The 18,868-nt window shown below is 35.9% G+C and overlaps 1 protein-coding gene across 4 annotated transcripts in view; it reads left to right on the top strand.

Moving 5' to 3' along the window:
* The window catches only part of AKAP6 (A-kinase anchoring protein 6), a 464,347-nt gene that overhangs the window by 395,086 nt on the left and 50,393 nt on the right, over window positions 1-18,868 (top strand). For all 4 annotated transcript variants that reach the window (XM_082737844.1, XM_082737845.1, XM_082737847.1 and 1 more), the window contains one exon: window positions 15,869-16,084. In XM_082737844.1, coding sequence (XP_082593970.1) covers window positions 15,869-16,084 — 216 coding nt within the window. The remainder of the gene's footprint in view (window positions 1-15,868; window positions 16,085-18,868) is intronic.

The following is an 18,868-nucleotide window of genomic DNA, read 5'->3' as shown; positions in this document are numbered from 1 at the left end:
TACATCTCTACTCTCAGGTGAGGTTGAAAGCAAGCTAAGGAATTTACACTTTTCTCATTCATCAGGGGCATCTTCAGCATCCCAGCACAGGCGGGTGGTCTTGCAGAGTTGTGTCCATCAGCTTTGAGAGAGAAAGTCCCATTAGAAGGTAGCTCTTCTGTAACTTAGGTGATAAGTTCTGGGGACTTGAAATAGTACAATTATAGTGGAAGATAGGAGGCTGGATTTAAGAGAGACCTCAGGGTTAGAGGTGACAAGATTTGGGAACTGCTCTGCTGGTAGGAGTGTGAAAGTAGAAGGCCTTCTCCAGACTTTCTCCCACTAAGAGTCCCTCTCTTCCTGGAATGCTCTTGCTTCTGTTTTTAAATCAGGAAGAGAATCTTCAACAAAAAACCTTGGAAGTAGTAGAACACGTGTAGAGATAGAGGAGTTCTGATACCTAAAAAGAGAAGCCAGTTCAAGATTATTTGGGAATTTGGGTAACAATATTTTAAATTTATTCAATACTTTCCTGTTATGCAAACACCTGTGTCAGGTGTTGTGCTGGGTACTAGGGTGAAACATCCACTGTCCTCTTCCAAGGAACACACAGTCTAAAGGGGGATGGTAACAAGTGAACAGGCAAGTAGAATAGAATGTAGTATGGGCTGTGGTGGGAATTAACGTAGTGTGCTATGAAAGTACATGGGGCATTACTGGGGATGGCAAGGAATTTCCTAGAATGAGTGACTCTTAAGTTGAGATCTGAAGTGAAGGAGGGAAATAGTGAACAGAATAATTTGTGCATGTACCTAGAGGTCTGGAGATAAGAGATTGAAGAAATTCCTGTGTTTATTTCAATGTTATTCTGGTGTCTGTAGGTAGGAATCTATGTGTCTTAGCAACAAACTAGAGTGCAAACTTTTTTTTTAATTAAAATTTTATTTCTATTAGAGCAATTTGAGGTTCTAGCAAAACTGAGGGAAAGGTACAGAGATTTTCCATTATATTCCCTGGCCCCACACATGTACAGCCTCCCCGTTATCAACTTACCCCACCAGAGTAGGACATTTGTCACAACTGATGAACCTGCAGTGATAGATTGTGATCACTCCAAGTTCATAGTTTTACTACAGTTCACTCAATGCTTACATTCTGTGGGACTAGACAGCTGTATAATGACATGTATCTGTCATTATGGTTTATCATATCGAGTATTTTCACTCCCCTAAAAATCTTCTGTGCTCTGACAATTCATTCCTCACCCCTAGCCCCCTGCCCCAATCCCTGGAAGTCCCTGATCTTTTTACTCTGCATAGTTTTGTTTTTTCCAGAATGTTGTATGGTTGGAATCATACAGTATGTTGCCTTTTCAGATTGACCTCTGTCACTTAGTAATATGCTTTTAAAATTCTTCTATGTCATTTTCATGGGTTGATAGCTCATTTCTTTTTAGCACTGAATAATATCCCATTGTCTGATTATAACATAGTTTATTAATCCATTCACCTACTGAAGGACATCTTGGTTGCTTCTAAGCTTTGGCAGTTATGAATAAGGCTACCATAAATATCCATATGCAGGTTCTTGTGTAGACATAAGTTTTCAACTCCTTTGGGTGAATACCAAGGAGCATGATTGCTGGATTGTATGGTATGAGTGTATTTTGTTTTGTCTTCCAAAGTGCTCATACCATTTTGCATTCCCACCAGCACTGAATAAGAGTCCTTTTTCCATATCCTCTTCAGCATTTTGTGTTGCCAGTATTTTGAGTTTTGGCTATTTTAATAGGTGTGTGGTGATATGTCATTGTTGTTTTGAGTATATACTTTTTCAAAGTAGGACTATCTTAAAATACTTGTTTTGCATACCCTTTATTATACCATAAACAATGTACCTTAGAGTCACTAAGTACTCGAGAAGTACTTAGCAGATTGTAAGTAAGACAGACTGAGATCAGATAGCTAGCACAAACTTTTTTTCCCAAAGAAGAAAAAAAAAGTCTCTGATAAATTAAATGACCACACAACCAGAGCCAGACGGCAACCCACATCTCCTGAATCCTAATCCAGCCATAGTCCAATAATACCAAACCAAAGATTTCTTGCAACTTAACACTGATGTCTTGCAATTCTCACAACTCAATTTTTTCTCTATAAAATAGAAATACTGAGCCTATCTCATCTGATGAATAGAAATAAAAAATGATCATTACAAGGGACATTGTGATTAATAGGAAATGTAGAAATGCTTATTAATACTATGAAGTCCTATTATAAATAATATTAAAAATACATATGACAATAAACCAAGGCCCCTTTGGTATTGGAATTCAGAGACTTACCATCTTGACCTGCAACAGCTTCTCATTTCCAGGGGCTTTACTCTCAGGAGTTCAACTCGGTGTTGAGTTTGCTATCATTTTTCACCTTCTGTTTATGTTGTACCTCCGTATGAGGAGCTTAAAGAGCTTTAGAGACATTAGCTCATTAATCCTCCCAAAACCTCTCTAAGATAGGACAGAAGCATAAATCATTATTCCCATCTGGAAAAAAAAAATAACCTAACTTATCTCTCTTAATTTCATTAATGCTCTAAACTGTTGATTAAATCCTAACTTACATTCTGTACATTTAGAATATTGCATTCTCTTCCCCAAGGATATTTTTATTTCTTTTTGAATTTAATGACATTAGGATAAGTGCAAAAATGGATCGGCAGACCTGGTTTTAGAAGTTCCTTTGAGAAGTGTGGGATAGGTGGTAAACCAGGTTCTGCCTTCCCCTCATGCTCTCCCCCTTTTCTCAAAATGTCTTTCTCTACTGACCTTCAGTCATGACAGGAGAAATGACTTAAGAATTGGAAGAATGTTTCAAGACCCATTCATTCCTTTATCTGTCAGGCAAGACTACCTACCAGCAAGAGAGCCAATGGATATCCATTCAACCATGCCATCCTAGCTCCCAGTAAAACGTTGGTGCAAGGGACTTCAAAGCTCTATGAAAGCAACAGTGGAAGTCAGCTTTCCAATTTTGTGTGCTTTGTTTAGGCATGTGGTTCTCACTGTAAAGGTTTTTGGAGTTAGACTTTGAAGATTTTAGAACATGAGCAGACCATCGTAGACCACCACATGATATTTTTCCTATCTCTTAACAGAATAAGCTTAGGTAATAATCTGGTGCCAGAAAATTTTAAAAGCCAAAGGATTGTTGCACTTTAGAGAAAGGGTATTGAGGGCATGTGAAAGTTACAGGATTTACTTGAGATCACACAACTGGTAATTGCCAAACTAGGAAAATACTCAAGTTGTGCTTTTCCCCCTTCAAACCAAGTTGCTTCTCAGATGTTCGACAGATATACCTTCATGCTCAGATAACATATATTCTGCCTTGCTGCCAAAATACTAGATGGAATGAATGAAGGCACTTGTCCCCTAATATATTCAGTCATCTTTAAGGGAGCAAGCAGGAGAGAGATATGGTGTCTCAGAAGAAATGAAAACAGAATTCTCTAAAAGGAGAATTAACTGTGTTCAAGAAAATTCACTCAAACAATTCTCCCAGACCTCTGCTTTATTTTAGCTATGGGAGTGTTTAAAGAATGAAGTTCTTATTACATTTCCTTTTCACAAGGTTCTGGAATATTGCTTTGGGCTAAATAATCATTATAGCAATTTACCAGTTGGCTAATATTTAGTCAGCATCTCTCTACTACCTAATATAATGGTTGAAGAGTGTTTTGCTGTTACATATTAGTTAAACTTCTAAACGACCCTGAGAGTGTGGTTAGTATTATTGCACATCTGGGAATACTGAAAACTGGTGAAAAGGAGTGGATTTGCCCTGGATTTCCACCACAAAAGCGAGGGAAAGAGCTAAGAAGCAAATTCCTCGTGATCCAAACTCACAAGAAAATGCCCTATACGATGCTATAAAAATAAAATCAGAAATGTGAAGTTTATAGAGCTGTCTATACCTAAGTCTCTTCCAGGTTGGGGAGGAATAAATGAATAAACAGAAGAGTCTTTCCAGGGTTGACTTTTTGTCCCTAGTATCATTTTCCTCCTTTTTGGTGGTGTTATTCCCCCAAACTTAACTCTTTCCTGCTTTGTTTATTGTGTCCCAAGTGTTCTTGAATTCATTTCTTTCCCACCTGTAGGATTCTGCAATAAGAGGAATACTTCCCTAAAATACCCATTCCTACTTGTTATACTTCAAGTAACACTCTGAGCTTTGTGACAAAGAAGCCAAGAATGGCTTCATAGGAAGTAAACAATATGTTACTCAGGGATAAATTTGGGAAAATAGAGTCTGATAGGGGAGATGGGTGAGGAATAGTCAAGTATGTATGGATGAGAGAACTAGAAAAATACCATGCAACAGAGTTGAGTGAGTCGTGACACCAGTTAGTTCAATCATCTGTCCTCTCCTACATGTTCCACACTATCCCTCGGAATTCCTCTTAGGTCATCCTTGCTTCTGTGTTTTCTCACTTTCTTTCTCCCTGCTTTTTCTTGCTGTTTCATTCTCCAGGTATGATTTTTATGATAATCCTTCTTTTATAGATTTAGCCTAATGGGTGTATTGTGCTGTACCTTGTCACATAGAATTCTTTTCTTTCTTTCCTCAAGACTGTCCTGAATATTCCTTTGACCTGGCTGGTGAATACCCAATATCCATTAAATGAGCAAAAGAGTTCAGGTAGCTGGGATCAACAGATAATGTAGAGGAGGAAAATCACCTTTATCCATTCTCCAGAATTACTTTGAAATGATTCCCAGGGAATCTAATAAGAGATAAAAAGTGCAGTGGGTGTTGTCAATAGATTTCAAAATATAATAATGTAAAAATAAATGGCAATTAATGCCTTATCTGCTTATGAAAAGAGTGATTATAGAATTTTAAGAAAAGGTATTTTGTAGTGTAATGTCTAAGTTGCATTTATATCCAGCTCCCTTTCCTCCTTATTGCTAAAAGTTACCTTCCTATAATTGCAGACTAGTTTAACATCTTAACAATAATGGACATGTTTTTAAAAGATTATTGCCAAAAGTGCATTCTTTATTCCAGGGAGACTCTGTAATAGATACCAGCATTTTAGTAATGATACAAGCAATCTGTAAGCTATTACAGTTTTCTTTAGAGTAACTTAATCTTCATATTGTTTTGTATGTCTGGAATTTTAATAGTGTTTTTAATTTAGAAAAGGAAGTATAAAACATATCACTAATTGCATGTGAATATGAACTAAGCACATGACCACTGAGCTTGATTTTTAAAAACAAACATATTTAAAAGTACTTAACCTAATGTAGGAAAAGTCATACAAAAAAATTAAAGAATACCACACAGGGATAACAACAGCTTTCATGGAATAACACAGTGAGGACCTGCTAATTTTAGCATGCTTATTATATTTTAGTCCACAGCTAAAAAAAAAAATAGCTAATAGAAATAGAAATACTCCTTTCCAAATATAATTAATATTTTTCAACACACAAAAGTGCAAACAATTAAAACATCAAATGAGTGTTTGTAAAAGAAGGATTAGTTTTCCCCTTGATAACACCATTCATCCAAGAATTTGCAATATTAACTAATAGTCCTTGTGGCCCTTCACGGTTCAGCTTCATTGGTGAGGATGCTAGATTGCAAGAAGTTAGATCTTTTTCTAGGTCAAAGGTCAGGTTATTTAGGACACAGAGGTTAAGGTGACTGGTCTTTGGACTTCAATTGTCTGTTGCCTAGGTGAATAGAGGGCAGATGATTTTTCTTTTAAAAAAAAAGGAAGTATTCACTGGAAATATTTTGATTTTCAATGTTATAAGAAATCATTTGATGTTAGAATCTAGACTTACATTGACATGTGCAGTTTTGAAACTATTTTGGCACACATCCCAGACCTTCAAGAAGCTGATAGAGATGTGCTTGGTAAACCAATTCAGGGGTCTTTAATGCTATTTTTAAAATCCAGCTTTTACATTAAATAAACCAGTTTGTTATTTTGAAAGAAGTTATAATCTACTTAAAACTGTCATTCTCTGTTTCTAACTTGCAATTAGATGATATTTCCAAAATGTCAGACCTAGATTCTGCTTCTACCATCACCATAATAAAATGTGACAGCCAAGATATTATATCAATACCTTTTCCATAATTAGCAATAAGGATCCTGCCAAGGGTTAACTAGAAAAGTTTCATAAACGTTTTTCTACAAATGGTTCTGAAGGCAGTATTATGCTTTTGAAATCTGCTAATGTAGCAAAGACTCATGACAACCAGGAGACAAATCTATGAGCAAAACTGTTTGGAGAGAATAGTTTTGTAGTGTATGATGTATGTTATGTAAATGAGCTTATTAGGACTCTCATCTATTTTATTATTGGTGACCAATTTAATAGAGGCATTTAAAAAACAATATTTCTGCCTGACTCCTAGAAATGAAGAAGATACATTGATATAATTGAGAGCAAATGATTGCATGTCGTGCCATTTAATCATGTCATTTTTCAATTGCTATTTTTTGCACTTCACTGCATGCTTATAGAATATTTAGCTTCAATATAGATTAAGTCCCAGGGTTTGCAACTGCGCTGAGTTCCTATATTGGCTGATGTTGTCTTTTAAGTTAGGAATCAGTTAAAGTATGCAGATGTCATCTGCCCACGTTTCCTTTAAAATATGCACGTCATCATTCATACCTCACTTGAGGTATTTTAATTTTTTTGTTGTTTTGAAGAATTATCTCTTTACAATTCCTGGATGGAAAGTCTTACTTGCAATACTTATGCAGGAGATATAGTTAAGATAAGCACGTAATTGGTTCAAGAATGGAGCCATCAGGACCAAAAGATCTGCTGACCTTTTGCTGGAAATTTGGGTGATCATTTGCCTAATGAATGTTTCCTACTTTTGTTTAATCTCTTTTTGATGACTTATATAACTTAGATTTTTCTCAGAAAAGAGGTTATCTTCCACTGGGTGCTAGAATATGAGGTCCTTGTGGGCAGAAACTCATCTCTTTCATTCACAGGTGTGTCTCAAACACTCAGAACAGTACCCATTATAGTAGGTGTTCAATAAGTACTTGTTCAGTGAACGAATTAGTATTTTTGCCATCTCTGCTATCACAACTACCCTGGGTTTAAGAATTGCATAGATTACTAATTTTTAACAATGGCCTAGAAATGGGTATAAGATAGACCCCTGAAAGTTATCCTGAAGAACTTGTTGGCTGTCTTTTCAACAGTAACTTTATGGCTCTGGCCATTTCTGCTTAGAAATTGGGAACCAGAATAGTCTGAAAATGGAGAAATTTTACAAGCCTCTTTAGCTCTCATGAAAGGAAATGTAGCATAATATTTTTATGAACTGCTTGGAATTCAGGTTGCGTGGGTTAGCATGCTGCCTTTGCTGCTTATTAGCTGTGTTAACTCTGATCAGTTACTTAGCCTCTCTGTCTCTATTTCCTTGTTTGTGAAATAGGCACATGGCAATAATATATATCTTGTAGTGCTGTTGTAAGGATTCAATGAGCCAATATATATCAAATACCTAACGAAATACATAGCAGAGGAATACACAAATAATGTTTGTCATTAATGTATGAGATTAGTGAAGATTAACTAAGAAAATACTCAGAACAGTATACTAGCAATTTAATAAGATTCAATGATTGTTGGTTATTATTTTGCAGTCAAAGAAATCCTTGACTACATGTTTGAAGAGAACATAACATCTTAAAAATTTTTTGTGTTGGTTCATATACATATAGTCAACTTAGAATGGTCTTTGGCAGAGTACATGATGTACATTTGATAGCTCAAGTTTCTCATTTTTCTACTGACACCAACAACACAATAGATTACAGTTCCGTAAGATGTACATGATTATAAGTGAAACTCATCACTGCAGTAATTAGATTTAACTAATGTTCTTTAATTTCCACATTTTCTTCAGCTCCTTTTCCATATTCATGCTCTTCTAGGTATACTTTTCTGTTTATGTTTTATGATATTTCTAGAAGTATGATATTTCTAGAAGTATTTCTGAACTAGAAGAAGTTCAGCTATATTAAAAATGGCATATTATTTTTATCATATAGCAGAATGTCTTATCTGTGGACTGAGATTTATAGATTTGTAGTTATGACTCCATCTGAAGGAATTTTATAGCCATTACTTTTTTTTAAAAAGATTTATTTATTTATTTGACACAGAGAGAGTGAGTGAGAGCAGGGGAGGGGCAGATGAAAAGGGAGAGAAGCCCAGCAAGGGAGAGTGGAGCCCAGCAAGGGGCTCGATCTCACAACTCATGACCCCAAGATCAAGAGTCACATGCTGTACTGACTGAGTCAGGCATACACTCCTTTTATTCCTTTTTATTGCGAAATAATATTCCATTGTATGGGTACACTACATTTTTTTGATCCATTCACCCATTGATAGATACTTGAGGTGTTTCCACTTTTTGGCTCTTATGAATAACGTGGTTATGGATATTTCTGTGGTCATATGTTTTCAGTTATTCTGGACATTTACCTAGAAGAGAACTTGCTGGACTATATAGTAATTCCATGTTTAACTTTTTGAGGAAATACCATACTGTTTTCCAAAGTGAATGGTGCTACTTTGCAATCCCACCAGCAATGCATGTGGATTCCAATCTCCTTATATCTTTACCAACATTATGATTTCTGTCTTTTTTATTTTAACCATCATAGTGCAGGTGAGTAGTATGTAGTTATGGTTTATATTTGCTTTTTCCTGATGGCTAATGATGATGAATATTTTTCCATATGTTTATTGGCCAATTGTATGTTTTCCTTGAAGAAATGTCTATTTAATACTTTGCCCATTTAAAAAATGGTGTTACTTATCTTTATATTATTGAATTTTAAGTGTTCTTTATATATTCTGGATATTAGTCCTTTATCAGATATATGATTTTCAGATGTTGTTTCCCATTCTGTGGGTTGTCTTTTCACTTTTTATGGTGTCATTTGAAGACCGAAAGTTTTTAATTTTGATCAAGTTGTCCAAAAGTCACTTGTACTCTTGGTGTCATATGTAAGAAATCATTGCCCAAGATGTCAGAAGTAACTTCTACTTTAGATGTCCTATAAAAACAAATAAACAAACAAATAAACAAACAAAAACATTGTCTATCCCCAGGTAATGTAGATTTGCTCCTGTGTTTAATTCATTTAAAACTTACAACAACCTGATGGGTTAGGTCCTATTAAAAAAAAAAAAAAAAAAAAAAAAAAAAAACCTTTGTTTTTGTGTTTTTTAAATTTTTTTATTTTGAGGAGGCAGAGTCTTCTCTTGACAGACAAATCACAAGCACTTCAAAATAGGTACCACATCTTCTTATATTCCTCTTATTTACCGGTTCCAATCCTATAATGAAAAGTATGGAGTTTGGCACATAATTGATACTCAATAAATATTTGTTGCTGTGAGGAATACTATCTATATGATCTCTGTCAGCTTTGCCCCAGAATAATAATTCAGAATCAACCAGTTGAAAGCATCTTTTGAAGACTCACAGAGGTACCAGTGTTGCCTCTCATATTCCCCATCTGCATATGTTCTTATTAGACCATGGCTGCAGCATTTACGTTTCCTGCGTCTGATGCCTTATACCTTTCAAATACTCATCATGGTTTTGTTAAACTATATACACTTTCTGAGAGAAGCTTCTTTTTAATTTAGCACAATGCCATATGTATTAGTCATTCATCACTAAATGACTAATTTGATAAAATTTATGAAAAGGAGTAAAATTCCCAAATATGGTATTCAGACAACCTAACATATCATTTTTTTAAAAAAGACTTATTTATTTATTTATTTATTTTGGAGTGAGAGCACAGAGGGGAGGGACAGAGGGCTAGGGAGAGAAAGTCTTAGGCAGACTCCACGCTCAACGTGGAGCCTGGCATGGTCCTTGATCTCAGGACCCTGAGATCACAACCTGAGCTGAAAACAGAAGTCCAGTGTTTAACTGACTGTGCTATCCTGGTACCCCCATTATCATCATTATTAATAATGTATATTGAAAATCTCTGAAGATCATCAAGTAGGTACTAGTAATATAAAGATACCTCTAGTCAAAAAGTTCTATTCATTGATTGATTGGTTCATTTTCTTTCAGTAATTCAGTAACAATTAAAAAAATAATTGATCACCAAATGGGTGTGGTTTCTAGGCTCTTGGCTAGCAGTGTGACTCCAGAATCAGAACTTGTAACTTCTATTTTATACTTCTAAAAAAAAAAATCTGCCCGCCTAGATTTATTCTCTGACATGCAAAACGAAGCTCCTCCGTTTCCCTGTAGGCCAGTGTTTTCGAACGTTAGTATGCACTGTAATCACCTGTGGTGTTTGTTAAACCATAGCTCGTGGGGGTGTATCCCTGAGTTGCAGATCCAGAAGATGTGGAGAGGCACCAGAGAACTGGCATTTCCCAGTTCACAGGTGATGCTGATGCTGCTTGGCCTGGGGGAACACTCGGAGCACCGTTGCTCTACACATCTAGTCACAGGTAGCAGACTAAGACAAGACTATTGCCTACCTCATGAAGTTAAAATGGTAAAATACAGAAAGTACCCAAAAGAAGAAAAACACTTGAAAAAGTGGGGAAGTCCTTGGCGCAGGAGATGGAGCTATTTACTTGTGAATGTTTAAACCAGAAGAACTTGCCTGCCTTTTTCACTCCCCGCCGCCCCCCCCTCCGCGTTGTTTCCTTACTCCAACTAGATCGAAGGCAGGTATGTGTCCATATATACAGTTTGAAACTTCTTTATTGTGCTTGCCACAGAGAGGACATACTCAATAGATATTGTTAAAGTTGATCAATCTAGAAAATAAAGGTGTGTTTGACTTTATAAATGGAATTGCTTCATAAATGGTTTTTAGTTGACAGATCACCTAAAGTCTTATCACTTTTTTCATGTTGACCTACCTAATGATGTTACACTAAGCTGCTGAATATAATTACGTAAGATATATTGAGACAAATTGCTTTGGAGTTTTCTCAGCAAGGTTTTTTCTCTCTCTGCTTTTAACATATGCTTAGTTTTGGTACTTTTAAAATTGCATTTTCTTCCTCATCTCTCTTTTCTCTATTTGGTTCTTACATTTTACTTACTTCTTAAAAAATATTTTTATTATATAAATCACCATACAGTACGTCACTAGTTTTTGATGTAGTGTTCCAAGATTCAGTGTTTACGTATAACACCCAGTGCTCCATGCAATATGTGCCCTCCTTAATACCCATCACCGGGCTCACCCATTCCCCCTCCCCCTACATTTTACTTATTGTGCAGTTTGGGTTTTGGTTTAATTATAGGTCTTTGATTGTAAACTGATTTATATCCTTCTGTGATAGTAGATGACATTATTACTTTTAATGTCAAGAATACAGGTATATAAGTAAATTATAATCATGTTATACAGTATGATATATGTGTGTATATATATGTTTATGTTTAAAATATAATGGAAAATAAAATACTACTATTAGTATATTGAAATATTGGAATACTGGAAGCCTTACCTTTAATAGTGTTAAACTGAAGCCAGTGTCGAAAATGATGTCACATCACATTTGGCTTAATAATAGAGTAGTTTAAACAGTCAAAAGGGTTGACAGAGAAAAGAGGAAAAAAAAAACCATTAAAAAAAAGAAGAAAGGGAAGAAAACGCCCCAGATAAACCAAAAGCCCTGCTTTGCACCACCATTGATAAATTGGCAGTTTGTAAGTGTGATATAAAACCTCCAGCCTGGGGGTGTCTGGGTGGCTCTGTTGGTTAAGTGTCTGCCTTTGGCTCAGGTCATGATCCCAGGGTCCTGGGATCAGTCCCTGCATAGAGGGAAGCCTGCTTCTCCCTCTCCCACTCCCCCTGCTTGTGTTCCTGCTCATGATCTCTCTCCATCAAATAAATAAATAAAATCTTTAAAACAAAAACAAAAAACCTTCAGCCTGTTGGCAACGCTATTGCAACATGTCTGAAAAGATGTGTTTAGAGGGTTGGAGATCTGATTACAGTAAAGGCAAAAAAAATTGACTTAAAAATTTTGATTTTTACTTTTCTACATTTCTCATAGCAAGCCTGCCTTTTTAATAACAGGAAGAATTTGAGTGAAAATATAAAATAAAGTAAATTAAAAGTTTATCAGAGGGGCACCTGGGTGGCTCAGTGGGTTAGGCCTCTGCCTTCGGCTCAGGTCATGATCCCAGGGTCCTGGGATCAAGCCCCACATCCGGCTCTCTGCGCTGCAGGGAGCCTGCTTCCTCCTCTCTCTCTGCCTGCCTCTCTGCCTACTTGTGATCTCTGTCAGATAAATAAAGAAAAAATCTTTAAAAAAAAAAAAAGTTTATCAGAAATTTTAATTTAGCACACTCAAACCATATCCCAAAAACTGAATTCTGAAGTGATACAAGACAACGACCTTGATACTAACAGAGGTAGTCTTATAAGAAGTTGCCTAACAATCACAAAATAATAGGACAACTACATACAAAAGCATTTGGAATCTCTTTCTTAGACATACTGATAATTAGTGGAGGGTTTTTTTTGTTCCTTTTAGATTTTCTTTCACTCTTCTTATCTCTGTACTTTTCTGTGAAGGCAATACGACTATGCTTGGGAACCAATATGATCTCATGAGATATCAAGGAAAATGTTTCCAAATTGGCTATAATGAAAAGCATTCTGAACTTTTCTGTTCCTTACTTCCTGTCCAACTGCTTCACTGTCTCTTCCCCCTAACACATTAAAGTGCCCCACTGTCCCAGGACACTTGCTTCCCGACCCTTCTATCTTGAGAACTGCAACCATTCAGCTTGGACAATCTGACTCACCTTTCCCTGAAGATTTCACCAACTCTTCCAGGAGCAACTTGTGCAAATTTATGTTAACATGCCTCTCTGTATGTTGCTCTCATTACCACACTAATTTGTGTAGTCCACCTGTCATAGACTCTCAGGTCCTTGAGAGAAGGAGCAGTAACTTGCTCCTTTTTTGAAGCCTTGGTGCCTGGAACAGTGGAGAGCAGATGGAAGGTACAATGCATATTTGAGGAGGTCTGAGAGACTGGGATGAGTTTATCTTATTTCAGCGTCTTACTTAGATTGTTTAGTTTGAATTTCTGTTTTAAAGTAGTTTCCTCTGAAAATGTAAGCCAGAAATAGTTACAATACTTATTTTTTCCTGTATATTTATATTTAACATTTCTCTGCGCATAGTTTATCATGGAAATAATGTAAGCTACTGATTCTAAGAAACATTACCAGCAAATGCATTGGTTTTATTTAGTAGGTGTTTGTGATTATAAATAAACATGTATATTTTAATAGTTGTCATAGAAACCCATTTATGTGGAAGAATTATATTTTATCAGTTTTATCTCCTAGATATAAAAAAGCACCAAAAAATATGTTGACAATTTAAAATTCCCAATTTCTACTTCCTTTTAAAGTAGTATTATTTCCCCATGTGCATAGAAGATAAATTATTAATCCAGGTTATAGACTTAGCTCTTTGGATATTTAAAGTAAAAAAAAAAAAAAAAGTAAGATTGTGAAGATCCCCAAATTAGATAGTGAATATTAACGTCCCATCTAATCTGATATTGAATGTCAAAAACAGCTTTCACGGTTTTTAAACTACCTAGACTGACTCACGTTAAGATGTGGGTTGGGGATCATCTGGATACTTAAATACTGGACACATTCTAGATACTCATAAAAAAATTATGGCTAATGACCTTTATGAAAAATTCCCCTAGTGATCTCACATGTCCTGTTTCAGAACTCTGAAAGTGCCTGTGAGGTGTATGAAGCTCATCAGGACTACTTTGTAAATGTTACCAAGGAGGCTGTGCTAACTCCACACTTACAGTTAGTGCTATCCATGGTGAATTTTCATTTGGCTAAGAAACATTGTGACTTTTTGCTGGCTTGAGGAATGCAGTTATTAGTCTAGTCAACTGCAAAGAAAGTTTTGTAAAATCCCATTTTATGCCATGGAAATAACACTTTTGATTTTCCTAACCCTGTATTTTAAACAAATTTATAGCAACACAAAAAGGAAAAATGAAATCCTCAATATTCATAGTCACAGGACTCATTTCAACCAATTTCAGCTGGCTATGTTATTATCTTGAAGTGTTAATATGGGACCGAAATTTGGCAGGAGATAATTTGGCTTGATAGTTTGACTTACTCAACAGTTCTAGAGCAAGAGAGGAAATTGAAGGGGGTGGTGTGCGAGAGAGGGAGAGAAAGAAACATAGAGAGAGAGAGAGACAGAAAGAGAGAGAATGCATTTAGGAATGAGGAGGCAGCAGTATTGGAGGAGGGTATGGAAGCAATGCTTTTTGCTCTAGTAGGCCCTCAAGTTTTATCTTCAGATATCCAGCGGTCCTTCTCAATCAGCACTGAACAAATGAATAAGATCAGTAAAGAAATTTGTCAGACCTGGTGGTTATATCAAGAGCTATGTAGGGAAGTAATAATGAATGCTAGGAAAATAAATAAGGGTAAGTTCAGGAAACATAACTAAAAATGCTGCACTGGTAAAAATTGAATAATAAAATTCCTAGTCATATTTTGCCATAAATAGAGGTTTGGGAATTTGTCATTCACCTTATTTAAAATTCAGAAATATTAAAGGTACAGTGTTCTCTCATTACAGAAATAATAGAATTTCAGCTATTACTGAGTTAGGGTCATTTAAATGGCTAGAGCATGTATTATATCAATAAGCGGGACATCTGTATGAAATGTCCACCTGCTGATCTACTACCGCTCTGTGCACATTTCAGTGAACTGCACTTAATCATTTTAAGACTTCTTCTAATGAAGCCTTATCTAGATTAACATTTTAAGCACAAATACTTTTAGGCATTAAAACTCTCACACTAAATGAAATTGCATTGTCTTGTTTACCCTTGTTGATTAATAAGCAATCTGTTAACTGTTAGAGTAGTCCAATTGTAGCAGTCGAAGGAGATTAGTAATTCCGTGATGTTTGTGGATATAATCATCATTTCTCCTGAAGGCTTTGAATTAGAATATCACTTACACACTATCCGTAGGCAAAGAAAAGATATAATATTTTTAGACATGTGTACCCACTATTTTGCTTGAATCGTTCAGCTTAGGGTCACTGCAGCAATACAAATGCTTCTGGGGGCAAAATGCTATTTTGATGCATGCATATCCTTCTTAAATTGTGTGAATGTCTATTAAAAGAAACAGCAACCAACAAATAGTGCAGTAATAATCCAGTATCCTAATTTCTGTTTTCAGAACATTATTGCTTTGTTAATCAAGCTTCGGAAGAGAAATGTTGCTTATCCTTTTTTCCCCCAATAATAGATGTTATGTATCAAAATTCTTGACAGTCTTATTTAAGTTTTCCCCAGCCAGTAGAAAACTAAACTTTTGGCTCCAAAAAATTGAGGAGTAAATTTGGGAACATTCCATTTCCATTTGGAGCACTTTTCTATCTTTTTTGTTTCCTGTCACTTTTTATCAAAGCATGTCAATCTATTTGGCATTCACATGACCTGCCTGATTTATTTCATTAAGTTATAAATTGTTAATCAACTCCATGTCAAGGTGGGACCCAGAATTTTAGATGGACAAATCAGTGAAAAAAGGGAGGAGGTATGGGGTGCAACTAAATTCTTAGGCATTAGTTAGGTTTCAACAGGAGGTCTCCAATCTACAGACAGCTCCAGAGCCCTTCTTGTCTTATTGTTCATAGCCGAGTATATCACTACAATATGAAATTATGGTGAAACAAGGCATTTTATGTTTTAGGGAATTCTGCTCTCTAAGCACACACGGATTGATCCCTCTCTCTGTTGCAGTCCCTCTGTGGTGAAATCAAGCAGCGACGCCGTGGAGTGGCCTCCATCCTGCGATTATGCCAGCATCTTCTGGATGACCGGGAGACTTGCAATCTGAACGCAGACCACCAGCCCATGCAACTGATCATTGTAAATCTTGAAAGAAGGTGGGAAGCCATTGTCATGCAAGCTGTCCAGTGGCAGACCAGGCTACAAAAGAAGATGGGAAAGGAGTCTGTGAGTGATTTTTTTTTTTTAAAGCATAATGGGCTCTTACTTTTCTCTGAAAAAAAAATTATTTTGGGGCTTGGAAAATGTATTCATCTTACAAGTGGTTTTGCAAACCAAAGAGACAGATACCTTCAGCCACTCAATGAAATTCCATTGACATAGGACAGAGATTTGCCTATGAATAAGACATGTTTCAGTGTATCTCATTGTCTTTAAAAAAAAAACTCATGAAGATTTTCCTTAATCTTATCAAACTAAACCATTAATTCCTTCACTCATTCCTTCACCAATGATATTCTTTAATCATACAATGCTTATGAAGATATTGTTAGAAGGTGGCTTTCCACTCTTATAGCATGTGTATGCTGTAATGTGTATGCTCTACAGATAAAGTATACTGCTTACCTTTTCATTATGTATGAGTTAATACTATTTGTACAACAAACTCCACTGTTCCTTCTTGGAGCTCCTTCTGATGGAGGTGCATTGCTGAGAGCAAGCAAGCAAGTTTCCTCTTCGAGTTTTAATGCAGTGTTCAAGGTAGGGGTAGGGTCCCTTCTAAGAATTTTCCAAGTTAATTGTAGGTTCAAGCTGTTGCTACATGAAGGAAATAAATGTGACTAGACTTGTTTGATAATAATATGGAATAAGCCCTTGTCCAGAAAACCTTCATATCCTTAACGGAAAAGGTTTCTTGATAAAACAGTTGCATTCCTCAAATGACCTAGAAGTTAGTGTCCATTAGTTGAAGGCATAAGTGTCATGTTTGTCTTACATAAATGAATTCCATGCACACATACATACATATGTGGAATGGGAAGTTTTCCTTATGTGTTTATGTTATTAGTTCCTTGTCTTTGGAATGTCCAAGATTCAAAATTGAAAAATCAAATGTAATAATCTTGCCACAGATAAAAAAAGCCTTCTCCTATGAATTCTAATTTTTAAAAAAAGAATTAATATTTGCTATCTGATGCGTTTGGTATTGGGACTGAGAACAGAAGGGACAATGAATCAGGAAGCCTTCTTACTCTTTCTGCATCTGTAGCTATGTTGAGTCTAGGGGGTGATTTTATCCTTAACAGTTCAGTTTAATTGTTTTGAGCTGAAGTTGTTAAATTTCTTAAGACTTCCAAGTTATTACCAGTAATCAGAGTCTATATAATTGGATGTCTTTTCTTGAAATGTTTGTTTTGAAGCTATTTAGCTGGAGTGTTTTCTTCTTTCTTTCCTTCTTTCTTTCTTTCTTTCTTTCTGAGTGTTGGGAAGGGCAAAAGAGGTTATTTTTTTATTCTATAGTTTGACGCCTCTAAGCAAGGTAGTGACCATAATAAAACTTACACAAAAACCATCTGCACTTGGAGAAGCTTTGACATTTTGGAAGCATTCAAACTGCTTTGGAGGAGACAAAAATGGCTTTCTTTGGGGATTTATTTGAAATCATATGATCAGGGATACAGGACTAGATCTCTGTGGACTATATGTAGACATTTTTATCCTGCTTCTGTGGTAAAGGTAAGCTTTCACTAAAATCCTGGCTACTTCTTAGAGGCTCAAGATAATACATAGAAGTGGATATAAATTGCAGATAGAGGAAAGTCTTCCCTTTTCTTTAAGTTAGCTGCTGAATGTTTAGGTTGTTTGGAATGATGGAGGTAGCAAATAGGGTCTTCTGTGCTAAACAAGGTTGAAAATGACTGTCAAGAAAAGGATAGAAGAGAATGGGACTAACGCCAACAATACAGTAAGCATAGAGTACCTTCTAAGTTGGAGATATTTCTTGCTTCTGATCTCTGTTGGTTGGATGCAGAGTCCAAGCTGCTTTGACAGGCAGGCAAGTATTTGACCATTGTTGGTGGCTGCTGATGCAGAGAATCAGAAGTCTCTAAGTGGTCTGTTTGCTCTTTATCATATGTCCCCACTCTCCTGCCATCCCCTTCTTGTGTACAGGGACATTCATTGCTAGGTTTCCAAGGCCTGGGTCATACTTCCATATGGTAGATGTTTTAACAGATATTTGCTGAATGAATGACTACATGCTTTATTTTGTAAATTTTGTTTTATTCTGGCAATTGGTTTAGAGTTATATTTATATTCATTATCAGTCTTCATATTCCCACAAAATGGCTTTGAGCACTGTTCCATTTCTATAGGAACATTCACCTTCATGAAATCATGAAAAAACATTCTGACCTATCTTTTTGTCTGACAGGGACAATGTTTCCAAGTTCTAAAACATGATCGAATTACCTCATGGTGTACTCCTTTCTTCAAGTTAGTTCTATATGAGATATTAGAAAAGTGGTTCTAAACATCTGGGCTAGATTCTGATACTGAGAATTAGAAGCTCTGATTCAGTCATTGCATTATAGGATTTTCTTCATTAGCCACTTTGGAAATAGCTTATATAAGAGATGCCACTTAATTGTACATGCAGTGCTCCTTCTTATCTATTTACATATGTTTGTGTGACGATTTGATTACTATTAGTCTTCTCCACTAGTCTGAAGAATGCAACAAAATAGCCAATTTCTGCTCACCATTGCGTTTCTAAAGTCCCACATAGTACTTAGGACTCAATAGGTACTTCATAGAATCTGTTAAATAAGTGAATTTTCTCTAAGTGATGGTCTATAGTAGTCAGTGTTAGATATTCAGAAGTAAGTAAGATTTCTTCCTTCTTCTGAAAAACCATACCTAGAAAGATAATACAAATGTATAAATAACTATAATACTAGGTAATATTCAAAGGTAATTACTGCATTCCCTCTTATAGTTAACACTAACAAA

This window comes from Mustela nivalis (genome assembly GCF_964662115.1).
Source record: "Mustela nivalis genome assembly, chromosome: 6".
In the NCBI taxonomy this organism is placed as follows: Eukaryota; Metazoa; Chordata; class Mammalia; order Carnivora; family Mustelidae; genus Mustela; species Mustela nivalis.
The sequence above is the reverse complement of the archived record's forward strand: the minus strand, read 5'-3'. Positions and strand labels throughout refer to the sequence as shown.